Source organism: Pseudopipra pipra, chromosome 26 (assembly GCF_036250125.1).
Source record: "Pseudopipra pipra isolate bDixPip1 chromosome 26, bDixPip1.hap1, whole genome shotgun sequence".
Taxonomy (NCBI): Eukaryota; Metazoa; Chordata; class Aves; order Passeriformes; family Pipridae; genus Pseudopipra; species Pseudopipra pipra.
The window spans coordinates 3,710,346-3,738,083 of NC_087574.1; the positions used below are offsets into that span (position 1 = coordinate 3,710,346).

Genomic DNA, 27,738 nt, shown 5'->3' on the forward strand with positions numbered 1-27,738 from the left:
TTTCACTTAGTTGTTTTGCTTTCCTTATGTGAAGCAGTCCCTCAGTGTCTGCATTGAGGCAGGTGTGAAAAAATACCTAAAGTCCAATCTCCTGAAATGGGCAAGGAAGTGGAAACTTACTGGAGGTCAGAAATGTAAATGAGAATTTGAGGGCTGGAATGGGAATTGTAATTCCTACTCACCCTGATAAGTAACTGTGTTATCAAGTGTCTTGCAGCTGCCAAGTGCAGGTGGTCTGATCAGGCATTGCTGCTGCTGGGGTGAGAGCTGGGAGCATTTGCTCCCCTCACATACATTGCTGTTTTCTTCTGTGTGACAATATTCCATACCTGAGGCTGTCCAGCACAGCCTCACCTTCAGAATGATGCTCCTCTTATCTCTGGAGTCCAGGCTGGTGGTTGGTTTTTATAATCTACATTTCAAAGGGTAGCTGGGGGCAACAACTGGGCAGTTAGATGTGAGGAAAAGGCCAAGCCAAGGCTGTTTTGCTTCTGCCATTGTGAAATTGTCCCCCTGATCTTGATGCAAAAGTCCTTTCTAGCAGGTAAGGTACTGGCTCCAGCTGGATAATTGTCTGTAGGAATGACACCCATGGCACTGCCCTTCCTCCTTGGAGGTGACTAGATCTGTGAAAATCATTCCTACAATGTAAGTGAACTTTTGTAGTGATTTCCATCTCGTGTAAGATGTGAATGAAGGTGAAATGACTTGACCAAACACACAGCTAAAGCAAGGATATGCTTCCAGACAATTAGGCAGTTTAAGGGGAGCTGATGTGGCCTCCATATGGAATCCATATGGACTTCTCTGGTTGCACTTCCAGCTTCAGTAATGAAGCCCCAGCACGTGGAGTTCCATGGCACCGAAATGCCATATTATAGGTGAGGACCAAGCTCCATTTCCTCCCTGTTTGCTTCTGTGCCAGAGCAGCTTTGTGACATTTCCCAAGGCAGGAAGCCTGAGGTGAATACAGTTTTCAGGTGTGGCTGCTGTGCCTGTTACCTGAGAGGTGAGGAGGGCAGGATCACACATCATTAATGACCCAGACACCAGCTAAAGAGGCTGCACACAACCTGCCCTCTCAGCAGCAAGTGCTTGTGATCCTGTTCACTGGAGGGAAGGAAGAAACAAAGGAGAGGTTGGTGCCTGCTGTAAGTTTGCCTGAGGCTTTGCCAGCAGGTAAGTACCACATTTGTATTTAAAGCTGCTTTGTGAGTCAGCAGGTGGTTTTCTCCATGTGGCTGCATCAGGGTGAACTTGAGGAGTAGTAGCTGTGGTCCAGTTGCAGGAGGAATCTGGTGGACACTAGACAGTGTCTGTTTGCCAGAGCAACTGCTCCTTCCCTGTGAAAGGAGGCTGGCAAGGGCTGGACTGTGGCATGGGATGGTAGGGACCTGTTCAACAAAGGGATCTTTTCCAACAACTTTAATCTGCTGCCTTTTCTGTGGGTACCTTAAATGGGACATAGTGTTCCTTTTAAATCCTGTGAAATTGTCCATATTTCAGTATCTGACCTACTCATACTGCTGATGAGCAGCAATGAGTACTTGTACAGCTTTCTACTGAAGTACTTTATCTTTAAAATCCCCCCTCTGGATCCATACACAGAGTTGTTTCCTTGCAGATCTGAGGACACTTTCAAGAGAGCAGCTTATTCATGGATGCAATTAGAACTCTTGTGTGACTCATTACTGGAGTTAATGGTAAATCAAAGAAATATTCAGTGTGTTCCTATAATCGTTGTTGGTGATTTGTAAGATTGTTTTCATCTCGGGTCTGGTGTCTGTTTTATTTTGCTGATGTCATGAATAAAAACCTTGTGCATAATCTATAATAATCCCTCTTGGTAGGAAATGCCCATGAACCTGCCTGGTTCACAGGACAGAGGGTGTGAGCTGAGGCCAAGCAGCAAAGCTGCCTCCCAGCTGCTTATAAGCCTCAACTTAAACTTGAAGAGCATCAATTCTTGTTTGCTTGTTTCTTTGGTGCAAAGAGCACTTTTGCAAAGCAGTTCCTTGTTCTGCTGTGAAGCAAAGACATTCCAAGCCTGTCAGGCTCTGAGCCTTTAGTGTTGAGAATGCTGGAATGATTGTATTTGGTAGGCAACATGTACTTCACAGGTATGAGTGAGGGCATGTTCTGCAGGCTGTGTCTTATTCATGTACCCAGTGCTGCTGTAACATCTTATTTGAAAAAAAAAAAAAAAAAAAAAGAAGCTTTCAGGAGGTGATTTACTGCAAAGTTCAGATTTTCAGCAGAACATAAAGCCTTTCCCTTCCTCCTTGCCCACTGCCATCCCTGCTCAATCCCTGCAGCACTCAGCCCTTGGGGAGGTCGAAGGCCTGAGTGCCACTCAAGGCAGTCATCTGGCTTGACACGGGCTTTGGATGTCAAGGTGACATGCCCTAACCCAGTGCAGAGGAACAATTCCAGTACTGAAGTTGCTGTTGGAAGTCAAAAGGTTGCAGGAGAAACAGTTGACAGAATTTTTTGTTCTTTCTTTATGAGCTGCAAGTCTGGTCATTGCAAGCTTTGGTCTTATTGGATTTTGAGCCTCTCCTGAAGCTGGCAGAGCTGCTGCCAAGATCCTTTTCAAGCATTTACCAGGCAAGATTTGACAAAGGGCAGACTGATCCAAAGGGAATGCAGTGAATCAGCACAGCTATTTATGCTCCTGGAGGGATGCTGGGTCAGCCATTTCCCACGAGCTTTTAATTCCTTTGTACATTTTCCCCTATTCATAAGAACCTCTCCAAAACTTTTCCTAGGAGGTATGTGGAGGCTTCCTTTCCCTCTCTGCTTACACTCTCATGTGTTTCTCATTCCTGGCTTGGAAGACTTTTTGATTCACTGAGGCTCTATTTCTGCTTAAGAAATCTCTTGCAGAAAAACCAGCAGTACTGAAACACCTCAAACCAGTTCAGGATTAGACAAACAGATCAAAAGTTTATACTCTAGAGGAAGAAGAGTTGGTGCCCAGAGCCTCACAATGAGTCAAGTACTGATGGACTGTCACTGGAACAGAGTGTGGGTGGGGGAAAACATCAAAGAATTTTGGTCACTGTGATTATTTGTCATGGCATAGAACTAGAGCCTGTTTTTGGACTGGCAGACTGTGACACACAGGGAGCTCCTGAGGCTGATTGTTCTAAAGCTGCCTTCCTGATGCTGCTCTGGGGAACTAAGTTTTTATAGCTCGTGCACCCAATCCTATTGCATATTAGGATGCCCTTTTTTCTCTCCAGACTTTTGCTCTAGGTTAGCAGATGAAGGAAACCTATTTTCCCTTTTCCCAGGGAGAAAATGCAGTGCTGTTCCCTATAAAGGGTGGGTGCAAACTTCAGACTGCTCAGTGTATCTTGCAGAGTTCTGTACCCTTTCCTTGAGAACAGTCAAGCACAGAAATATTAATTTTAATTTTTAAATTAATAATTAATTTTAGTTTTTATATGGTCAGTAAATTTAAGAGAGGTTTGTGTGGTGAGCCCTGCAGTTAATGTTTTTTCTTAAGAGTTGAAGAGAGGGGGGGAAAGGAGACTGAATTGTCTCTACCCTTAGCCAAGCAACCAGCTGTGCATCTGTGTGAGTGTGTGCTGGCAATACTAATCAAAGCCCTGCTGGCAGAGCCCTGCCCAGAAAACTGGGCTCTGAGAGCAGCTCGTTATTTTGCTGATCACCACACAGCTCTCTAAAAACCACTGACCCCTTCTTAATCCTAATGTGACTCTGGCACCCAGACTGCAGGGGTTGCAGTTTCCCCTGCCCCAGTCCCATGGCAAGTAAAACGTTTTCTGCTGTTGTAAATGGGAACCAAGGAGCTGGGAATCTGGCTGGATGTGGAGAAAGCATACACAGGTAAACATGGACTTCTCCCTGAGCTACAGAGCTTTTCTTTAACTCTCCACAGTTACAGAGGATTATAACAAAAGCAGCCCAAGTCTGTGGGGCTCCTTTCACCCAGGGAGCAGGACTGAGGCTGCCTTGGCAGCATCACAGCACAGCCCAGGAGGACTCCTGTGGGCAGCTGCTCCAAGCCCAGTCTTGCTGACTTCAGCTGGGCAAGATTTCCCTTGGAAAGGCTCCCCAAGGTGTCCTGCACAGGGCTGGAAGCTGTTCTGCCTACTAACAGCCATACCATGTAACTGTCTGGTGGCAGGAGCCAACCATCAGGCTCAGTTGCAATTTCAAAGCACCATGCTGGGCTTGTTCCACCACCTCCATATCAAAAAACCCAGTCAAAAAGAAGAAGAAAATTTCATCTGTGTCTTGCACATAACTGTCTTTCCTAACTGATGGCCTTTGTGCCTCCCCTTCCCACCTTTCTGTGGGGATAAATCGAGGGCCATGAATATATTCATGCAGCACAGGCAAGAGACTCAGGGAAGAGGTTCTGTTCATGGAGCCTCCCCAGGGGCTGGCGTGCAGTCATCTGCCAGAATAAACATGTTTAATTACCTGCATTAATATTCAGATCATGAAGTCCTGAGCATTTGTATTTATTCGTTTATATAAATGGAACAAGCTTTACAGAGCCTGGCTGCTGCCATGCACGTTCCCTCAAGGCCCTTTCTGAGAGGAGCATTTGCCATTTTGCATATATACATTTCAATTGATTACAATGGGTTGATTGATTAAACGAAATAAGATGATTAATTTACAGTTGTAGAAATCATCTGGGGTCAGAGTAAACACATGGAAATGTCATGTGGTTCATCTGCAGCTCAGTTTCACCTTAGATTAGTGGTTCTTTGCCATTTCTTACGAGGGTGTTTGAGCACTTGATTGCAACATTGGTAAAACAGAGGAAAGAACTTTATCACTTTTTCACTTGTCACTGAAAAACAAAGCAGGGCCGTTGCCAGGAGCCCCAGTGTCTCCTCTGTGCTTCTGGCCTCAGATTCACACTGAGCTGGGCAGGTCTCTCTGGTGTTATATGTTTGCCATGATTTAGAGCTGGGAGCAGTGCTGGATTCTTGCATTGGCCTCTTCCCATCCACCTGCCCACACAGATTGCAGCCCCACCACCTGCTCCCAGGTTGTCTTCCTCCCTCAGCACCTCCCCGAGGTCTAGCCCTGATTTCCTCTGAGCATTTAACAGGTGAAACTGGTCCTGTGCTTAATAATGGGAGTTTCACTTCACTGTCAGAAAGCAAAGACATTTTATATTCAAACAGATGTCAGGTGTGCTGCCTCTGAGCAGCTGTAACCCCCCTTCCAACACAACAGGGCCCTGATTCAGTGGTCCAGTCTGGAAAGACTTAATGCCCAACTGCAGTTCTTGAGCTTGACAGAACTGAATTGAAACAGAAGAAATAAACTCTTCAGCTGCTTTTGATCTCTTTCTATTTGATCATCCATTCTCCTTCCTTTTCCCTTGGGTCCTCTGATTGCTAATCTTACAGGTCATGGAATTTTACTAAAATAATACACCAGAAAGATGTCATTAATTATTAATAAAGGCTTTATATATTTCTTTTCAATAATTTAACTTCATTATATTCAATGCTATTACACTAAATACCAGAACAATTAGTACAGATGGGGTTGCTGACAGGTAATTGTCACTGTAACATTATCTTGATTTGGAAGGTGTCCATTAATAAATACATAAAGCCCAACTTGGAATCACTATAGAGTTTTATTATACTTCTTGCCATCTCACATATATTGATTAGTTATCTCCCATTAGCATTTTTAGTGGAAGGACTATTGCAGAGCTGGTGACCTGGTGCCAGAGGCACACAGAGCCTTGCAGAGCAGCTGCTGCAGAGAGATCCGGGCTGGAAGAATATCATCAAGTCACCACTCTTGGGAGCAGAACAATTTCTGCTGAGACCCAGGCTGAAGTGGTTGCTGTCCCTGTCAGTGAGCTGCTCAGCCCACCCCATGGGTAGGCAATGCTTTTTTTGGTAGGACACCTGCACTGGCAGTGTTGCTCATCAGTTTTTCTGCAGGCACTAATTAGGGGCATCAAGTCCTCCTTACTTGTCTTTCATGTGTCAGTTCCACTACTTCATCTGCTTGTTGTTGTTTCTCTCTTTCCTGTGTTGACTCATCTGCTGAGGAGAGCCCGTGGGTGCTCTGCAGCAGCTCCTCCATCCTGCCCCTGTGAGCCCAGTGTTGGCACCACACCAAGGCAGGCCCAGAGTGGAGCTGAGAGGGAGCAGGGAGTTCACACCACACAAGCCAGAGCCAGCTCTCACCAGGTCCTGCACTCCCAGCTGACCAAGGGCTCTCTAAGCTGGATCTGAGACCAGCAGCTGACTTTGGCTATTTGAGTCATTCTTTCAGGGAACCTCATTCCCCCTGTTGGTGATTCAGGGATCCAGAGCTTCCAATCTCCCAAGCAAACCCCATCCCCAGCTGACTGTGAAGTCTCCCACTTGCAGTCAGGTCAGTTCCTGCTCTCTTCACACGGGTTGGACCCTCCCTTGGCACATGGAGGAGGGTGGGATGAGGTGATGAGGTAATGAGGTGTGCCTTCCCTGCCTCTGTGTGGCAGCGTGTGCTGAGGTTGGGCCCATGAGTGTTTTTCCTGGCTGCAGAAACTGTCACAATCCTGCACTGTGGGATCCAGTGGGAGCCCCCAGATGCCATCACTGGGTTGCCTGGTGCCTCTTAACAGAAACTCTGATGCTCAGGAGTGAGGGCCATGGCAACATCCCACACACCCATGGACCACAGCTTTTTTTTAATCCCAAATTATCTGTCATTAACTTCAGCAGATTCTTTGGAACAGTTTTCATGATAAAAGGGGAAAATCCCAACACTTTCATTGACTACTTTTCTATCTACTCCCATAAAAAAAGACTCCCAAACTGCTCCCTGCAGATTCTGGCTTGGTTTGGAGGAGAAGGGACCCAACAATGGGTTTATTTCGTCTGTTCTGTGGCTGTGGCTCTCCTTTACTCCTTCAGACATTTTTCTTTTTCTTTGCCTTTTCTATTCTTCTTTTGATTTTGCTTCCTGTTTTGTCTTGTTTATTCCTCTGTAGAAAAGGATAGTGAAGGAAAGGGACTCCTTTGAAAACTCTGGTTAAATGAGCTACTGTGGGAATCCAAACACTCTTTTTTAGACAAGCAATCTAGTGGAGAAGCAAGTGCCAGAATATTAAGCTGCTTGCTGAATTGTGGCTACAGAGAACAGCCTTATAGCCCTCTGAGGAGGGGCAGAGAAGGGGATGGGGATACTCATTAGCCCAGAATTCAATCCCAGTCTGAAGCCACAAGTCCAAACCTTCAAAGGCTTCAAACAGTCAATGTCTGGGTTGTATACAAGTGTGGCAGATGCATGTTTTGGGTTCAGCCCAGCTGTGGCAGCATCTGCATTTTGGCTTTCATTATCTTCCCATGAGGTTCACGTTTCTGTGTCCAGCTCTGCTCTGGCCAGGTCTGAGTCTGGGTCTGGTCCTGCTCACTCTGGCAAAATGCACATTTTTTTGGCGGCTACACATTTTTGATTTTTCACCTTTTTTTGGCTGTTCTAGAAGCAGCTGGGCACAAATTACTTCCATTCCAGCATCATTATTTTCATACCATGGGTTTCCAGCTAGTTAGAGCTGTGCTGGGGGGGGGGGCAGGGGCTGGGTAGCAATAGCATTTCCCTGCAGTACAGAAAATAAACAGATTCACAAAATCAGAACAAGAAGCTTTCAAGATCCCCGTCGGTTTTGTGTAACCCCAAACACCAGCTGCTTTTCTGGCACTGCAGCTTCACCTAAAGTGCTGAGTGCTGAATGTGCATGGGAGATGTCACTTGGGCATGGAAAGCAGAAGAAAGACCCTGGAGAATGCAGCTGCCTCTTCAGAGAGGCAATTTGGAGTTTCATGTCCTGGTTCCCTTGCTGGGGGGCATCTTGTGGGAGTGGGCATTGAAAATTCCCCTCAGGATGGATCCTGGGAACTAAGGATTTGCTTATAGGGCGAGCTAAAAAATTAATACCTGGGAGTTTAAACTAATCAGTGACTCAGGAACTGCTTTTGTAGATTCAATTCAAAAGTCTGAAAGATGCTAGAACATGGCATAAGGGGATGTGCTTGCCAAATACTGCTGCTCCTATGCAGAAAGAAGGGAGACACAGTAACTGTGTGACACAAGGATGGTGAGAACAACTGCACACAGGTTGTGAGGAGTGGGCAGTGACACCTGTGTGCCACCAATTGCTACCATCCAAGCAGGGACCTGGTTTTGCTCAACAAAGTTTACAAAGGCTCTGGGAACCCTGCAGAGTGAAAAAAAAAAGCATTGTGATGCTGAGGGTTCTTCTTGGCACACTGCCTTGCTCAGTTCCTCTTCCCCTAGACTGCAGATGGGCATTTTCATGCTCTTGCAACCTGCACACAGCACAGCAGTGTCCAGTCACTGATGGAGTTTTTCTTGTTCTGGTAACTGAGCAGCTCCAATTCCCCAAAAAGCCTTCACCACACAGCTGAAGTCTAAGACCTGGGTGCAAGAGCAGACACAAAATATTGAGTCAAAAGATGTTGATGCAGTGAGGACAGGGGCAGCTCGTGTCAGCTCAGACTGCTGGATCAGGCATAGACAACCTGCAAATGCTCCACAGTGTTTAAGGATTAGGGATGGAGGGAAAGGTTATTTAAGGCAGGTGTTTCAGCTCCAAAATGAACACATGCAGCTAAGTCCTCTGTGTTTTTTACTGAGGGGAATTGCAAGCGTATTTCAAGACCTAGAGAGAGACATTAGAACAGAAAGAGAAGTCAGGCAGTAAGAGATTTTGACAGGGTGCGTGGTTTGACTATTAAAAATGAACAGAGTCGAGCATTATGCATTTTCCAACGATGTTTATTTGTTTCCTGTAGCCCACAGACACAGTTGGATCTGGCAACAGAGCAGATTCTTCTTTTCCTTTAAGTGTCCACGTGACATTAAGCCCAGGCTAACACTGTTGTCAAAGGCATTTAGGGAGGGAGTGGCAGAAGCAACGGGAGGTGCTGGGAGGAGGCTGGAGAGCAAGGCATGAGGGCAGGAAGCACCTTCCATCCCACTGCCACAGCAGAGACAGCGTGCAGATACACATAAAATCAGTTTGCTCATCTATACCAGACAAATACAGCACCATGCAACACAATCTGCAGCTGGAAGTGGGTGGAGAGCAGGATATGGGTAGTTATTGCAGTCTGCTCGCAGGGAGCAGCCTGGGGAGCAACCAGGTGGCAGCAGCTCACACACAAGCTCCCAAGAGGCATTTGCTTGCTGAAGGGAACCAGGATTTTCAGGATGCATCTACTGGGACAGACCTCTCCCTTGGAGCCAGATCCACTCTGCTGCATTTCAAATGGAGTTAAGGTATCTAAAATACCTCATAAAGAGACATCTGTCTGCTTTCTTCACAGGAGGTCAACTACCACGGTGTCTCATCAGGTTAAGGTGCCTGGGAGGGTGCTTTCCCTCCCAGCTCTGGCCCAGTCCTGCACCTTCCATGGCACCTGCTGTCCAGCCTCGCAGAGGGCAGCACCACCTCAAACATCTTTTCTCTTCTAAAGAAAGATCAGAAGAACACCTCCCCCGGGTCACACTCCGCTGCTCACAATCCCCCCTCCTCCCTCCAACCCAGGTCCCACACAGCCCTCACCCCACACCGTGTGTGCTGTACAGCTGCACAAAGGCACAGGGTTGTGGCTACAGGCTGTGGGTACAGGAAGGTGGCACACAGACAGCATCGCTCCCTTTCCCTTTGTTTCTCCCAGTCACAGACCTTCCAGCACCTCAATACTCCTCTGCCAAGTGCTTCCTTCATCCCAAGCAATCTGCACAGCAGCAGCCAACCCAGAAGTCTCCACAGTGCAGGGCAACTTGTGCACCCCCATTTGCAGCTGGGACCTTTTCTCAGCCCTGGAGACTGAGAAAAAGGCTTTGGAAAGGCAGGCTGGCTCCCGCAGCCAGCACCTCGTCTCAGCCAGTTCCTGTACAAAATGGACAACACACACACACGATTTACAGCCTGTTTTTCACATGATGGAGCAGCTCTTGGCTCGGTCTTTCCTGATCTCTGTGTCACTCAGTAAGTCTGTCCTGCCAGGCATCTGTGACACCCGCTTCAGTCCCCGTTTGGAGTTGCTGCGCTTCAAGTTCTTGTGCACCCTGTTGACCGAGGCCAGTGTGGTCACGTGGAACACGTCCCGCACGCTGTTCTCCGAGACCTTGGAGGAGCACTCTGCGTAGGCCACTGCCCCAATCTGCCGTGCCAGCGCACTGCCCTGCAGTCCAGAGAGAGCAGGAGGAAGAGGAAGCAAGGTTAAGACACGGGTGCTCTGCAAGGAGCATCCTCCCTCACGGCCGGCAACCCTGCCTGTGCTGGCAGCCCTGCCAGAGCACTGTGGCACCACCAGCACAGCTCTCACAGTGGTTCCTCAGCACCTGTAAATACAGTGCAAGCCTCTGTGAGAGCTCCAGAGGTGAGGGTGGCCTCCTGAGCAGACAGTGCTGCCAAGCACTGGGTCTCTGGCACTTTCTCATTCACATGATGCCACCCCTGCAGCTGAGACACCTGGGCAATCCCTCTCACCTGGACAGTCACCTGCTCTGTGCAACACAGAGCCAGGCACAGCAGCCCAGGGCACAGCCACCCCTGCACCACAGAGACCGGGTCTGTTGCCAGCCTGGAGACACCACTGGGTCCACTGGTGGCCATCAGCAGCAGCCCCTCAACCCTTCCAGCTCCAGCTTCCTCCCTCCCAGCAGTTTTTCCCCAACACAGAACCTGAGCAGGAGGGTCACTGGGGGAAGAGCTACACTGAAGTAGGAGATGCAGAAGCCCACACTCCCCTCTAGCCAGTCCAGCTTGTCAAATCAGGCATCTCCACCCTCTCTGAGGAATGACTTTTTGGCTACTAAGCAGGAGGCTGTTCAGCAGAGCACCGGGAATAAGTCAGGGTCTGCCAGCATTGGGGACAAGAGTGCTGTCAGCATGAGCAGCTCTGAGGTCCTGAGCCACAATCAAACCTGCTGCAGACCAAGACCTGGGTACTGTGGGTCATGGAGCCCCTGTGTCTCCTCCCTGGTCCACGTGGAGTCCTGCCCAAACCCACCTGCTCATGTGTCACAGGGATGAGGCGCTGCTTGGAAAGCTCCCGGAGCGTGTTGAGGTCTGTCCTCATGTCCAGCTTGCAGCCAACCAGCACAATCTTCGCGTTGGGGCAGAACTCCTGCGTCTCCCCTTGCCACTGCAGAGGAAACAAGAGGCTCTGCTGCGTATGATTTTCCAAATTGAGGGGGGGTCACAACTGTTCAGACACCGATAGCTCACCAGGGCACTTTAATGACTGCCACAGACAAGGATGGGAATGGTCAGAGTGCCTCTTTATGCTCACTTGTTCCAGATTATGCTCTGCAAACCTCTTTGATCCAAGCTGCATCCCCTGGGCAAGGCTATGGGAGGCCAGTCCTGGCTGTGGCAGAATAACGACCACACAATCTGGTGCACAGATCTGGGACCCCAAGGGTCAACAAAGCCAGCAGGGAGCTCTTTGCACAGCACACACACTATTTGTTTACTACTGGGAACCACATGTTAAAGACATTATGGTATTCAGAGTGTAGGTATAGCCAGAATTGAAGAAATAAAGAATTGAAGCAAAGGAAGGAGAAGGCCAAGGCAAAAATCCATGTCCTTCACACAAATGGTTCATTTCAGAGCTCCCAGAATGAATGCCTGATGTCAGCTGTGTCTGCAGCAGTAAATAAATCCATCACCTGTGACCTCCCCCTGGGGAGAACCTGTACAGCCCCATCAGCATGTCAACACCCTGGTTACTTATCTAGTAGTTCTGAAGTAGGAAGCAGATAATAGAGATTACCCCGGTTAAAGATGCTACTTGGAATTAGCAGTTTCCTGCTGAGCTAACTGATGGTTAAGCATATACCCTGGGCAATCAGAAGAAGACAGAAAACCAAGTGTCCACAACCTGGTGGGGAAGTGCCAAGAACAACCCAGGTTTCATTCGACCAGTATCAGACCAAAGCAACTACAAAATATGGAAAATTTTTATTTTCTACCAAGAGATGGGCTCAGGTATCCTCAGGTATTTGCTTGACAGGGACATTTGTTCCCCAGGACTCAGGCACCCCCAGCCCCTGGGCAGCAAGGGCTGCACAGATCTCTGGTGCCTCAGCCACAGAGCACCAAGGGCCAACGAGGAGCAGATGCAGTTCTTTTGGAGCTGAAATTCAAGCATCCTGATTTACATGAAGGGTTTGAGCTACAGGGTCTGTTCTCACCTGGCAGAGGTCCTAGCTGTCTACAGTAACACAGGGCTCCTTGGTCTCTGGAGAGAGCTGGGATGCTTTTTCCACATGACTGACAGCTCTGGGAGCCCAAGATCTGCTGTGCTATCAAGACTTGCCAGAATAAAGGCACCACCCCATGAAAACCTTCTCTGTATGAAAGGAAGAGTTGCTTGTTTGCATTCCCTCAGATGGCTGTCCCTTCAACTGTACATGCTGTACAGCAGCCCAGGTATCAAAAGGGCAGCAATAATAAAGATTTCCTCTGCTGAATTAGTATTTTTGCCTGAGGCTTGAACAGCCTGATATCACAAGCTAAAACCCATTTCAACTTCATGGTATCTTAGGAATTTTCCTCACCTCCATAAGGCTGTGAGCCTGCACCAAAGGAAACACGGCACTTAAGAAATCCCCTGGGATTTAGGGTTTATTTTAAGTTACCATATCAAAAAGACATTCCCTAACAGCACTCAAAGTGCCTGTGAGGCTGCACAGAGAAGGCTATGCACCAAGCAGGGTGGACTCACAAGAAGAGTGTGCAGAGAGACATAAATAACTCCCAACCCCAGCTAATTATTGAGGGGTTTGCATCTCATTAAGGTGTAAGTGATTCGCTTGCATTATTATTCTGCTGACTCTCAAGCTGAGCAGTGAATTCCTTCAGTCCACATGAAACACCCTCCCTTCCACCCAGCCTGCTCAGTACCCAGGACCTGCTCTGGAAGCCAACACTGAGCCATTGACCGAGTTATCAGAAGGGTCTTTGTCCCCTCACCAAGACACTCCTGAGACAAAGACCCACTTCTCAGGCCTCCCAGCCACTGAGTAAGAGCCACTTGCTTCTGCACAACATTTGGCAAAATGTGGGGAGGCCAAGAGGGCACCCAGTACAATGTGACATGTTCAGGCTGTGGCCAGTCCAGCCCTGGCAGCCTGGGGCTCTCTGAGGAGAACAGCCACGGGAACCACTGTGGTGCTTTTCACGCCTCGGTGTCTCAAAGAGTGTCACAAACGAGACACCAGCCAAGGCTCACCCCTGGGACACAGGATGCAGCTGCCAGATGCTTTGCTGCACAGTGGAACCACAGCTCCCTAAACTTCATGGAAGGAAGCAGGGTACAGCCAGGACCAAGGGATGCAAGTGACCAGAAGGCCATTTCTCCTCTCTCCCCTGAGCAGCATTCTGAGCTGCTCGACTTCATTCCATCTCAGAGGAAAGCCTCATGAACTGACCCACTGGAGACCAGCCAGTGGTGCTCCTCAGAGGATCCCCAGCCCTGTGGGGCTCTCTGGGACCTGCCAGCTGGAATGTCAGCTTTGCTGAAAGTCACTAACCTGCAGGTCCAAACCCCTCAGCTGCTCCTGCAGAGCGCAGATGGTCAGCTCTGCCAGGGCAGGTGCTGCTCAGGGCCCTGCGCTCCAGGCCAGTGGCATTGTGCCATCTCATGTTCATTCACGGGCTTGAAATTCAGTGCCACAGCTCATTATTTTTGTTGTCAAGCTATAGAGAACTGATTGCTGTCTTTCTTACTGTGCAGATGCTGAATTGAAGGGAGAACCAAAAAACTGAGCACTCTGCTTGCTTGGAAACAGGCACCAGGGGCCACTTCTCAGCTGCTGCAGGCAATCCACAGTCACTGGTGGTGACAAGATCCAAAACACCTTCCAAGGTCTTCATGAAAAAACAGAACAAATGCCCTACATTTCTCTGTGTCCCCACATTTGTATGTGTGAATACAGACAGACCTCACACACATGCTGCAAGCCACCATGAGCTTCACCATTCACTGGGCTCCTTTCAAATGGAAATATCTTGCATTCTGCACAGATCATGTAGAGATGGTGGCAGCAGCAGCAGCTGACCATCCTCCTCTGAGCACACAGACTCCAGCCAAGGCTTGGGCACAGGGCCAGAGCTTTGAGCCTTGATGGGGAGCAGGGACCCCGGGGTGGCTCCACGAGCTGCTGCAGAGGGCACAGGGGCACAGGGCACTCACTGGCCAGAGGGCACAGGGCACTCACCTTCTTCAGCACACTGTCCAGGGTCTCCGGGCGGCTGATGTCGAAGCAGATGAGCACAGCATCTGAGTCGGGGTAGGCCAAGGGACGGACGTTGTCATAGTAGGCTGAGCCTGCGGAGAGGAGCGGGAGGAGTGGGGTGAGCAGGTCCCGTCCCACCGACTGCTTCTTGCCCAAAGGGCCAGCCTGAGACCCTCAGCCCTCTCTGCCAGTCAGAGATCTTTAATTCCAGTAAGAACTGGAGACACTGCCACACAGTGCAGACTGCTCTGCTGAAGATCAAGGATGTTAACCCAAATTTTTGACCAGTGACCAGACATCATAAGGTTTAGAGGAGTTTGATTCACAGAGAATTTGGTTCCTTTGTTTAGGCACGGAAGTCAGAGGGTTTGTCCTTGTGTGCTTGTGTTTAGCTCTTTACAGAGAGAAAAAGCAAGTTTTGCATCTGTCTCCCACCCTAGGGAGCATCTGGCAAGTCTGTGTGGAGCTGCACTGCCGGGGGATGTTGCTCACACAGGAAGGAGCTCGGGACACACCTTACTCACCACTCACTCCTGGATTCCATCACTTGTCATGCTGGTGCTGCACCACTAACAGTGGAAAGGTGCAGCTGAGAGAGGACAGGAAATGCTGCTGCTATTTTTTATCCTCTCTTGCTATCTTTATACAGGAGAGCCTGCTCACATAGATTATGAGAATTTAAGACAGGTAAAAATGAATTGCCTTTTTCTCTGGATTTGTGCTGGAAAAAGCCAGACAGCTTCTTTTTGATATATAAAAGAAGTGACAGGATTTGGTGAAGAGTCCATAAATGGAAGGGGATGATTCTGCGTTCTGCTGGAATTCTGTGAGCAGGCAGAGAGCCCAGCCTGAATCCTGCACACCTTCTACTGCACACACATGCGCCTGCACACACCTTCGGTGCAAATTTCAGGCATTAAAGTCGTTGTGCCATAGGGGTGTTATTCGCAGAGCATTCTGTCGGTGCCTCAGCAAACAGCCATGGAGCAATCAGCTCAATGCAGCCGATTGCACTCTGCTACTTGGAAACACCGTTTCGGTTTGATATTTGTCTTTGCAATGGCTTAAACTTCCCGGAGGGATGAGCAGCAGTTGTTTGTTTATGAAAAGGGTCAGCAGAGACACCAGAGTCCTTGTTGAATCTGCTTCCTCCGAAAGCAGGATCGCCCACCCGAGGCCGAGGGAGCCGGATGCGCTTCCTGCCGCAGCCCCTCAGGATGCCCAGACCCAGCATTTTCCCACACCGAGAGGAGGGTGGAGCTCCCAGCCCGGGTCTCGGGCGGCTCCCTGATGGAGTCCAGCACCTGATGAATTATGGATGATGGTGGCTTATGTTTCCGGGACAATGGGAATCTGCGTGGGAGGAGAATGGGCTGATTCTCCACAGGAGCTCTGCCCCTTGGTCCTGCACAGGGGGCTCCCAGCTGAGGTACAACAGCCCCCTTGCACAGCACTGCACACCCGGTGCTCTGCAAACACCCCAAATCCCTCCGCAAGACTCAGCCTGGGGAGCACAGCTATGACCACTCCTGCCTCTGCCCAGAGCCCACACGGGGCAGGCTGAGGGCTATGTGGAATCTTCCCAGACCCTGCCCAGTGCCAGAGACTGGCCACTCACTCTCCCCTTGCCACTGGCTCAGAGCACAGCACCAACAGCAGCCACCAACAGCAGAGCTCGGGGGCTCTGAGCAGCACAGCCCCCACCATTCCCACACAGCCAGAGGCAGATGCCCTGGATTAAATCTGCAATAGGATTCCCAGCAAAATTGGCTACAGGTATCTCTAGCTTTTATAGCCAGCCCCCAGGAGCAAAAGCACCTGCACCCCCTGCTCCGGTCATGGAGAGATGTGTCTCTGTCCCTGCCAAGTTATCGGGAAGGAAGCAGTTGCGATCAGCACAGCAGAAACGGACCCTGATCTCTGCAGAGCCCAGCCCTCTTCCTAGAGAGAAAGTCACGCTCCCCGATGGAAAGCAGCCAGTCCCTGCGGCACCTCGGACAGCTCTGGGGACGGGGATGCCGCACGGGGTGGCACGGAGGGCTTTCTGACCTGGCCGCAGGCTCAGGCTGCTGCAGTTCACAGCTGGCAGAGCCGGTGCCATGCGCTGCTCCCTCTCGTGCCCCGAGATGACCCGGTCCCGCCGGGCACGAGCAGCTCTGACAGGCAGCACCAAGCGCAGGAGTGCTGAGCTCCCCTTTCAATGCGGTTTTCAGTCATGTGCTTGGTGTGGGCTGAGGGGATGAGATGGGAAAGCCAGCGCTGATCCACATGCTTGAATGAGTCAGGTCCTTTATCTGAGCCGTGCCCTCTCCCCCATGCACACAGGGGTGTCTGCCTCCAGACAGGGGCCCTGGCACTGGAGGAAAGCGTTCCCACACACATCCTCTCCCTTCGGCTTCTCTGTTTTACATAAACACTTCAGATAAATCTACCCCCTCCCAGCCAAGGAATGCTCCTTTTGTAGAGGTGGTTTTGGCTCGTTCAGCACAGACATTGCCACAGCAAACTGTATCATAGCAACCTGCTGCTCCTCAGCAGCAAGCCAGCCCCTTGGCAGACAGCCAGCATCAGTGGTGCAGCCCCCCATTATCCCACAAGACCACCTCTGTCCCATCCTCGTGCCCAGAATCACACTCTTACCACTTGTGATCACAAAAGGAAAGATCCCCATGCTGGTGGGAGAAGCCAAGGGAAGGGAAGCATGAGGCAAACAACCTTATCTTCTTAATGAGATCAAAATTTGCTTCACATTCATTAACTTTTTGCTCCAACTCCAAAGAGCAGGAGTCACCCCTGGCACCTCCACTCAGCTCAGAGCAGCACTCCCAGCTGTGGCAGCAGCAGCTTCTGCCCACCCCAGGAGACTGATGGGGGGGAACCATGGTCAGTGCTGCCCTGTGGGGCAGGAGAGTTGCACTGCTCCCAGACAAGGCAATCCCCAGCTTGCTCTGGAGATGACTCTACTGAATCAGGGAATTCTGTTTGGGTGATTATTAGTCTCCTAGTTTTTGCATCTATTGCTTTTTCATTGCATGCAACAATTAAAAAAAATAAAAAAACAAACACAAAACCCAACAACAAAACATAAAAGCCTCAGTGCCTTCAACTCTAGCTCTTCTGAGCACCTTTCATATACTCCAGCAAGACACTCCAGAGACCCACAGTCTGGCACTTCCGAACACACACACACACACGCCCAACTCTGGTGTGTCTGCAGATTCAGCCTTCCTTTACTGCATGAGTCATTCTCCCACTTGGCACCCAGGTCTGCAAGAAACAGGACCTATGTGCATCTGCTCATGATTAAAGAGGGAAAATTGGAGCAAGCCAAAAAAACAGCTTAAAAATAAAATCCACGCAGTTGTCTGAAATTCAGAGGTGTAAACAGCCATGAGCAGCTCCTCTTTCTCCTTGGCTGGCAGCCCCTGGAATGCCTGGCACTGCAGCTCAGAGATGCCACTCTTGGGCAGGGGACTGAATGCTGTTTTATCTATACCAATATTGTGCTGATCTTCACTTGTTCCTTATCAGCTGTTCTAGAGATAATGAGCCCCCTCACATGGGCACCCTCCATCCAACAACAGGACATTACAAACCAGGAGAGCCAGTGTGCATGCAGAGCCACAACCTGCTCTGCAAGGGGCTCCTGCAGCCCTGGCCAGCTCTGGCTTGAAACAGAGACGAGCACTGCCCAGACCTAAATTTCTCAGCAGCACATTTGTCTTGGAGGGCTCACTGTAAACTCTCCCCATAGAACCAGCAGTGCTGCAGCACTTGCTGCTTTCTGCAGGGACAGAGGATGTCTGCTCTGCCAGACAGATCCCACCGACAGTCCAGCCAAGCTCTGGGCAGGAGGACAAAGCTGCCAAAGCAGGGCCAAGCCATAAACCCCACAACTTCTACAAGCTTCTTTCCTGGCTGGACTTTGACGTTTCTCTTGCTCATGCAAAGCTCTGTGAAGTACAGGAAAGCAGGAAACTGCTCCATGACATGGAACAAGCAATTGTCTAAAAAGTGCAGGACTGATCAACAGCTTGGCCAATTAACCTCTGCTCCTAATTCTTACAATGCACATACAAAAACTAGTGAATTACTGAAGAGCCCAGGTGACATATCTTCAGGACGGACATAATCAGGATGAAGGGAATGATATTTACATGGGCTGAGGTGGCATTTCTGGGCCTCTCTCCAGATCTTATTACTGGAAACCTGCCCCTCAGGAGGAGGCTGTTCTGCTGGATTTACCAGTGGAAGAATCTCCTGCTCAGGCAGGCGCAGGGTGCTTCTGCCTCATCCCAATCTTGTGTCCTGTCTCACACATGCAGCTACCAGAGGTCCAGAGGAGCTTGCTCAGATGCAAACCTCCCTCCAGCAACTGTGAGGAAGCTCTGAAAGCTCCCTGTAGAAGTCCCTGCTGGCTCCAGAGGGAGCATCACAGAGTGTCTGGAGTGGGAGGGCTGGGACTGCAGATGTAGCCAAGGAGCTCACCAGACTTTTCAAAATCATGCCTGCAGCAGCTGATGAGGGAGACAAATGGGAGTCAGAAGTCCCTTCCTGGCACTCTCACCATGTCACAAGGGCAGCTGGCATTGCCACAACCTGCCTGTCATCCTTTCTATGGGGTACAACAAGGACTAGGAGTGGCAAGAGCTTCCTGCAGCACAGCCAGCACACATTCTGCCTTTGGGGAGCACCATCCCTCAGCCTGAGGGTGGAACGAGTGCAATTATCTTGATGCAATGCTGCACAATTCAGGTTTGCTGTGCACAGGCATTAGATCCCTCCCCAACTGCTTGGCTGCCAGATAAGGTTTCTCCCCACTGGGAAGGCTGGGCCTGTACACTTGTGAAGTTTAATGGGTTGGAGGTTTCAGAATCTGGAGCAAAGAGGACAGGGGGAGCTGTCCTTGCCACAGGAGAGAACAGATCACCTCCAGGCTGTGGGAAAGGGGTCTGCACCAGAGCTGGGAACAAACTCACCCTGCAGAATGCCCCTCCTTGTCTACAAGGTCACAGCAGCCAGCAGGGTCATCTGGTTGTCACTAATGGCACTGTTCCCCAGCACCTCATAACCCCCAGGACACTCCATGGTCCTGCAGAGGCTGAGCCTCTCGGATCCACAGGGGACAAAGGATAGATGCTGCCACAGGGCATTCTGCCTTTGCTGCAGAAGTAACCTCCATCCCTGAGTCCCACAGCATTGCAGCACCCCTACACAATGCACAGCTCAGCAAGATGATCCTCCTGGGCACTATCCTGCCCTGCTGTGGCTTCTCAGGTCCATCCTCCACCCACTCCAGATAAGCATTTCTGCTGCAACCCTTTAAAACTTCTGTCTGACTGGTTATTGACCTGCCTGAGAATGTGACCCAGCTGCATGTATTTTTAGGCTTAACTATGTCTTAGTGCTGAGGCACAACACAAGTATGCTGGTTTCAGGCTCCCAGTCTCAACAGGAAGGATGGGAGGAGCTACTTTGGTATGGAAAGGGCAGCTCCACATTTTCTCTCTGCCTCAGACTGCAAGTGGCATTGAACTCTTTCTGAGACAGAACTTGCCCTTACTCTTTAGAAGAAGCAGCCATGGCAATCCTGGAGCTGCACCCTGGGAATCCAGGCACAGACAGCCACAGCATCCATGGAGATGCCATTGCTAAACTCAGTCCCTTTCAGCTCCCTAATCTCATCAACATTCCTCAGTAGTTCCCCTAAAGAAAGATCTGTTATCACAGCCTGTGGGTTCCCACACAGGCCATTCCAAGGCAGACTGTTTGCCGAGTAAAGGCAAAGAGGGAGGCGGAGGGGGATTTGCAATTCACAGCGTTATTCTTGTCTTGAAAGCGCATCTGCTGAAGAGACAGCGGCTGCTGTGGAAGGCTGGCAGCCACACAGCTCCTCTGCTGTGAGCTGCAGCACAGAGCAGGGCACAGGGCACTGCTGGACCTGTGGGTGCCGATCTTTGAAACGCCGCAGGTTGTGGCAGACACTGCAGCTCTCGGCCACGCTGCATCCTGATGGCCCACAAAGGACAGAGGAGTCCTCTCCAGCAGCTTTCCATGGCAACAGTGACCTTGTGCAAGGCACAATGCCAGGCTGGGCCTCCCACTGAGCACTGGAAAAGATGCTCCTACCAGAAGCAGGCAGCTCTACTCCGCAGCAGCATCTGCAGCAGCAAAAGATGAACCAAGCAGCTCAATGACCTCAGGTGCCTCACTGCTCTGCCTGCCTGCACTTTGAGGCCACAGACACAGCAGGCAGGCAGAGCCTCCCAGCATAAGGGGGTGAACTAAAAACAAAGAACTGAGTCCAGGCTGCAAGGCACAGAGTAGCTTCCTCTCCAGTATTATTGGAAACAGAACAAAAAGTCCACCTGGGTTCAGGCCAAAGCCTCAGACCTGCCAGCACCAGTGCCGTAGTACTGAGGCTTTGGAGAGGCATTGGGCAGCAGCAGTGCCTGAGCCCATGACTCCCCTTGCTCGCAGTCAGTGCTTGGGAAGGAGCTCTGCAGAACAAGCAGGGCATTGAGTCAGTCCAGTGTAGGCAGAAGGTTCACTGGCAATGCCAGAGTCACGGTAGGAATGCTCCAAGTGCTGGTCCCTGGGAAGCAGGTCAGCTGTTGCCAAAGGCTCTCACTGCCAGAGACCTGCTGAGCACTGCAGTGGCTCCACTCTGGGCATCAGATTTCCCAGAGCTGGGCAGACCCATGGACCCTCCCTGATCCCACAGGGAACATTGCTGAGGAAAACCTCCCTGCCCAGTGCATGCCCAGGGGTAACAGCACTCCCTCTCACACCCAACACACCAAAACGAAACTCGCCCACTCCTTGCAGAGCATCGCTAATGATCACAAACCATCTGCCCTTCTCCACCTGCCACAAGGAACAAAGCTCTTCCTGATGGGTCCAGGGCACCAGCACTGCAGGTCTGGGAGGCACCCAGCCCTTTGGGAACAGCACTCCCAAGCCATCAGGCATCCTGTTGAACAGGAGTTTCCCCTACCACAAGATACCGTCGCCGCGCAGAAGAGTTGTTTCTGTGGCAAGCACGTTCAGCCAACAGGTAGCAAAAAGAATTTGCCAGAACAGGAGCATGAAGAGCAGCAAAGCACCATGTCATCCATAAGGCTCACGAGTAGAGGGTGCCAGGGCACGGCCACTCCCCGGAGACGTGTCTACCCCGTACAACTGGCAGGCTCTGCACCCCTTCCCTCGCACACAGGGATGTCAAACTGCTTTTTAACGGAGGCTTTAGCAAACAGTACAGGCTTCCCAGGGGACAGGAGGGATGGGACATCCCTGCCATTCTGTGAAATGGCACCTGAAGCAGTTTTACTCCCACAGTCTATCCCGAGCTGGGACACAAATGGAAAGAAACATAAAACGCAACCAGCACCCTACAGATGTTGGATGAGGGGATTTTCTCCCTAGTCTGTTCCCAGATCTAAGCCACTTGAGACAGTGCAGAGTCCCAGCATTTGCCCTATTTGAGCAGCACAGGTTTCATCCTCATGAAGGAGTCTCAGTGCTGGAAACTCTCCAGAGTCACCCTCCAGCCTCAGAAAAACTAATCAAGGAACATTTAAAAGACATTTAAAGGAAATCAGATGTCTCAATACAATTTGAGAGCCATTCAGTTCTCCATCACCTCTGTCTACCCCACGGCAATATTCCTGTAAGGAGAGTTCCTGCCTGCCAGCAGCCAACGTCACAGCCTCTGTTTGCCATTTAACAGGAGGGGCTGGTTCAGCCCAAAAGGTTGCATTTTCCAAGGCACTGCCATCAGCCAGGATGACAGGCCCCAGGGAGCAGACAACATCCTGGGCTGTACAGAGATTACCAGTGGGATGGCTGAGTGGCCAGGTAGACTGCAGCCACTCTCAGTCAGCACAAAGAGACTTTTCCAGGCAGAATGCTCTTGCACCACCTCCCACTGCTGAGTGACACTCTGCTCACTCTGTGCAGCTTCCAGAGTCTCCAACCACTTCTTCAATAAAGTACAGGGTGGGGGGAATTCATAAAAGAGTAAAAATCAATAGCCAGCTCCTCTGTCCAGGTCTCTGCTGATTTCTGGGGGAGTTTCAGTTCCAATTACTTATCTAAGAGATGGCAAGTGTTTAAAATAGAAAGGGCAGTCCTGACATGAGGAGGGGAGCAGTTTCTCGACACCTCCCTTCCCAATCTTGCTGGGATGGAATTTATCATGAACAATAAGCCCCTGCATGCAAAGTGACTTAAAAGAGAGAAGTAGCAGCATAGAGACAAGGGAAAGTACCCTCTGATGCCTGTCACTCTCCATAGGGAGGGCAATGAGCTGCTGCCAGCCCCTTCAGCTCAGCTGGTTCAACTCACTATTGTGCAAAACATCTTTTACCAAAGCTCCCCTTTACAAGGGGCTCCAAAGAGCAGCTTGCATTCTACAGCTAAAAGTATCAGTTTGATTACTGAGAAAAATTGCTGTGTAGTGCTTTGCAGGACTGTTTATTAACAACTAGCCCCTTTGTATTCCAAATAAAAGCTGAAACAGAAGGAAATTTATCTGGAAAACTACCTGACGAACTCTATCTACACCAAAGCTGCTAAAAAGGTCTGACATTTTTCATAGCAGAAGAGAGAAAGAATCAAAGTCCCTTTCCTTTTGGCTGTAGAGATAAATATTAGACAAACACATCTTTTGTTGCAAAGAGGAAAAATGAATGCATGACAGCATCAGATGCATGGATCAGACACACATACACAGCTTTAAAGACTTTTTATCACATCTTATTCTTTTAACATTTGTAAGACCAATGCAAATAATTCTGGAGAATTCCTAAAAGGCAGACAATGCCTCAGACATGCTTCCATACCCTCCAAAGGTGAAGTTTTTTATATCAAATAGAGATTCTCAGAGCAAAGCCATTCAGAGCCTAACAAAGATAACCCACTCTATTCCCTTCCAGAGCTGCAGAAGCCCACGATTTGGAAACCCCCAGCCATGGGGGTGACCAGGCTGTGGGTGTACACAAAGGTGCGCCGGGGTGACACGTGAGGTCAGCCACCCCTCACTCCTGGTGTGCCCTGATCCAGACTCACCCGTTGGAGCAGCTCCAAGGAACCCTCTGCAGTGAAGGCCCCCTGGATGGCTTCAGTGTGGCCGTGTCTGAAGGATTTCACACAGACACGTCAGCCCAGCACCATCCACCATGAAACGGCTTCCACGTTGTAGCCACCATTCTGTGCTCCAAGCACAGCTCCCGGTCAAAAGCCAAGAACCAACGTTGATGAAAACAACATATCATCCAAAGCTCCAGCCCCAGGAGCTGCCCCAGGAGCCAGAGTCCTTAAGGCTCACATCACAGCACACAGTGTGCCAGCATAGCTAAAGACCCCTTCTTGTCTCAGGGAATAAAAATCAGCAAAAGCAAGGTCTTCTGGATCACAAAGCTCCAGAAAAGACTCAACAAACATATTTTACATGTTTGAGCTAGACTTAGTAAAGCCACTACTCTAGGTAGAGCTATGCTGATCCTATAGCTGTCATTTGGTGGATGCAAAATTACAGCAAGGAATCTGAATAAACAACAGCAAAGAAAGTCCTTGGTCACGTTTTAATTTACTACTGCTCTTGGACACCAAGAGGACTTCATTTGTCATGAGGACTCCAGAAATTACATAAACATGGAGAAAGAGCATCAGCGAGCCCATGATGTACATTCACCAGTAGAACACAGCATTCAGCTGCTCTGCCTGTACAAAGGAGTCCAAAGGTAAATTATAAAGTGCATGTGAACTTTGCAGGATGCCAATACTTTCATTAGCTCTGCATCAAGCACTTCACTTGCAACTCGTGCCTCCACAGAAAGACAGACAGCACAAAGTTTGGGACAGGTCTTGGTGGGCCACGACAGCAGCACCCGCAGCTTCACAAAGATCCAAAGCCGAGGACACAAAGAGGCAAAACCAAACTAAGCCAAAAAGACGCCAGAGAACTCCAGGGGCTCTGTGGCAGGGAGCAACGACTGGCCACGGCACCGCTCCCCAAGTCGAGGGTTCCCTCCTCCAGCAGCACCTTCCCTCCTCCCCGTTCCCCTCCGGCCTCCCTCGCTCCCGGGGCCGGCTCTCTCGTTACTCGTTGTTTCCCTACAGGTAGATGCAGCCCCGCAGAGCCGCGCGGGCACCGCACCGGCTGCGGGACAAGGGACCGCCCGCCCTGCGCGGCGGCACCGGGGCTGCTCGGGACCGGCCGGGAGGCTCGCAGGCTGCTCGCAGGCTGCTCGCAGGACGAGAGGGCGCTGCCCCTGCCCCAGCCCCGGCCCGGGGGTTCCGGGAACGGAGAAACCGTCTGTCGGAGGGACGAGGCCGGCCCTGCCGCCCCCCCGCGCAGCCCCCGGCCCACCTGAGGTGTCCCACATGTTGAGTTCGGTGCGCTGCTTGTCGATCTCGAAGCTGGCCGTGTAGTTCTCGAAGACGGTGGGCACGTAGCTCTGGGGGACGGAGGGGAGAGCAGAGGTGAGGTGAGGTGAGATGATGCGCGGTGGAGAGCCCGGCCCGCCCGCCCGCCGCCCGCCGCACCTCGGGGTAGCAGTCCTTGGCGAAGACGTGCAGCAGCGCCGTCTTGCCGCACTGCGTGTCCCCCACCACCACGATCTTGCAGCGCGCCAGGTGCCCCTCCATGGTGCGGGGCCGCGCCGCCCGCGCCGCCGCTTTACCGGGTCGGCCCCGGCCTGGCCGCGCCCCCGGCCCCGACAGCACCAACCAGGCGCGGAGCGAAGCCGGCGCTGGGCAGGGCCGCGCCGCCACGGCCCCGGGAGCCGCCCCCCGCCTGCCCCGCCGCCCCCTCGGGGCGTCCTCTCGGCGCTGCCGGCGCTCGTCGCTGATCCCGGGAGACGGCGCGGGGGTGGCGGGTCCGGAGCCGGGAGTGGGCACGGCCCCGCCGCCCCCGCCCGCTTCACCGCGGTCCCTGCCCAGCCCCCGGCCCGCAACCCCGGGGCGGCCGCAGCCCCCCCGTCCCCGGCCGGCGCCCCCAGCCCGGGAGATGCGTCTTCCCCGGGGCTTCCAGCCCCGGCGCTGCCGAGGGAACGGGACCTGTTCCCTGAGAAATTCGGCAGAAGCGAGGTCACCCAGCATTCTGACCCGCCCCACGTGCGTTCAAGGAATCCCGTATCCCCGGTGTCCGCGACCGAGTGACATCAGCAGGGGCGGGAGACTGGTCTCTGCAGCGACTGCAGGACCCCAGGTCCGGCTCACAGCCCTCTGCAGAAACGACAGTGATTTCTGCTTTCCATTCCTCCTTGAGCACAGACAGCACATCTATAAATTACAGCGGTGATTTTAATTAGTAGAATTATTGGAAAAGGAAAGGCTCCTCTACTGCTGATGTTTTGCTGGCCACACTGCAGAAAGGTTCACCAGAATGGTGAATGGAACTGACAAGCTGCCTGTCACAAAATGCAGAAAAATAGAGACAATGAAGACAAAGCAAGCCTGGAAAAATGGAAATTAAAATGTTTTGGCAGTGAAACTGGATTTATTAATGGGCTGAGGGGGCAGATTGTTTTTGCTGAAATCACAGTCATTTTTCATACATAAATATTGGTGCTGTGAGTGATGTTGGGACAAGTAAAGAACAGAGAGAGGGTGCAAGGCAAGGAGGGGTGCCATGCAGGTACCCAGGGATTTCAAGTGCTACTTGGCCTCCTGACAGCTGTGCCAGCCAAGCCCCCTCAGACACATCAGCCTCAGTCAGCACTTTGGTGAGCCATCTGGTCATGGGCCACCTGTGTCTTAGGATGCACCCCTGGGACAGGGGCGAAGAGCATGCAGGGCTGAAGGTGTGTCTGTGGCACATTCAGCTGGGCAAACAGGAATTCAGGTCCCTCCTCATCGTCACACACCAGAGAAGACCTGAGAACAGTGCAGATGAGGTGATCGGAGGAGATGAGGCAGTCCTGGAATTCTAGTAACTCCTGTCCTCACCTGGTCTCATTCCTGCATTTTGTGGTCTGGGAAATGGCTCAGTCAGTTCCTTGTTCTGCAGCTTTGCAGTGGGTTTTGCTGCAGCATCTCTGTGCCTCCCAGCCTTACCTTAAGCTTTAAAGATGATGAGTGACTGTCTCATGCTTGTTTCCTTCCAGCCTCCCTGAGGAAAGGAGCCTGAGCTGTGACAGGTTTTTGTAAGGCCGGGGGGGGGGGGGGGGGGGCATTTCCTTCTTATACATGTACATGTTGCTCCATTTTATGTGGAAGAATGGAAAGAAGAATTCATTGTCTTGTGACTGCAGGTAAAGAAAGGAGTGCCGTGTGGCCACTGGTGTCACCTGGAGTGAGCTCTTCCCCTGGCCAATGCCCTTTCTGACAGCACTTCACCGTTTTTCTCAATAGGAATCAGGTGTTTGCTCCCAACAGATTGTTGTACCCCTGCTTCAGAGGAAGGAAGACACTCTCTGCAGGGAATACTCAGACCTTTGCAAACCCGACAGCTACGTTTGCCTTCCCCAGGGAGGGGCAGTAGTTGCTGCCCTTGCTCAGAGCCACAGGGGCAGCATCACTGCTGAGCCTCATGTCCCCTCTGGTGCAGAGCACCTTTTGGCAGGACACTTGCAGAATACATTCAACAACCCATCACCACGGTGTGAATTTTCTGAGCAGGCTGCAGAGACATGCTGTGACTGTCACTGCGCATGGAGAGGCGACAGATGGCTCTCACACATTTACTCCTGAAAATACTTCTCCAGTGGTTAGATTCTCCCTTGCTGATCCACGTTCTCAGGGATGTTAATTGCGATTGTGAATTAAATTTATTTTGTTATATTTGTGTCATTTCCTGTACAAAGAAACTGGAAGACATTCTCAGGACCTGTACTGGGAAAATGTATTGAGAGAAACCAACCCTCACCAAAGGACCTGCAGCCTGAAACCTGGAGCCTGTGACATCTTGTTCTCGTGCACAAAGCCCCAAAGCTTGGTCCTTTACAGCCAATCATAGGCTCTGGACCTAATTTCAGGTGAATGTACTGAGTAAGCAGTGTTTCATGGGTGTGGTCCCTGCAAGGTGCACACATACACCTGGTGAGAGGTGCACAAGTGTCACCCCGGGAACACAGACAAAGCTCCTGTTCATCACATCATGCAGTGACCGTTCCCTGGATTTTTATGATGTGTGCATTGTTCCATCTTTTTGGACTTGTCATACACGTGAAAGAGCTAGAAACCTTCCAGGCCAAGATGCAGAGTATTACTAACTGTGAACACTCCAAGTTAAATCATTCAGCCTCGAGTGGTGTGTTATTTGATGGCTTCCCCTAAAAGATGAAGAGGTGGAAAAGCAGTAGGGTTTGAACACATGCAGCAAAAAGATACAAATCAGCAGCAATTAGGAAGGTTAAAAAAAGAAAGAGGAAAAAATCCCAGTCAAATGCCCTTTCATGTGTCCAGCCTGTTTACATTCTGGGCTAGAATAGTGCTGATCTGACTCACTGT

General features: G+C 50.9%; 1 protein-coding gene across 1 annotated transcript; it reads right to left on the minus strand.

The window, feature by feature from the left end:
* Nucleotides 1-8,781: 8,781 nt before the first annotated feature.
* On the minus strand, nt 8,782-25,053 carry RND2 (Rho family GTPase 2). Its single transcript, XM_064636510.1, has 5 exons — nt 24,832-25,053; nt 24,656-24,743; nt 14,266-14,375; nt 11,049-11,183; nt 8,782-10,217 (listed from the first exon to the last, which is right to left on the minus strand). Exons 1-5 carry the CDS (start codon nt 24,931-24,933, stop codon nt 9,969-9,971), a joined length of 684 nt encoding a protein of 227 aa, XP_064492580.1. The 5' UTR covers nt 24,934-25,053; the 3' UTR covers nt 8,782-9,968.
* Nucleotides 25,054-27,738: the final 2,685 nt, after the last annotated feature.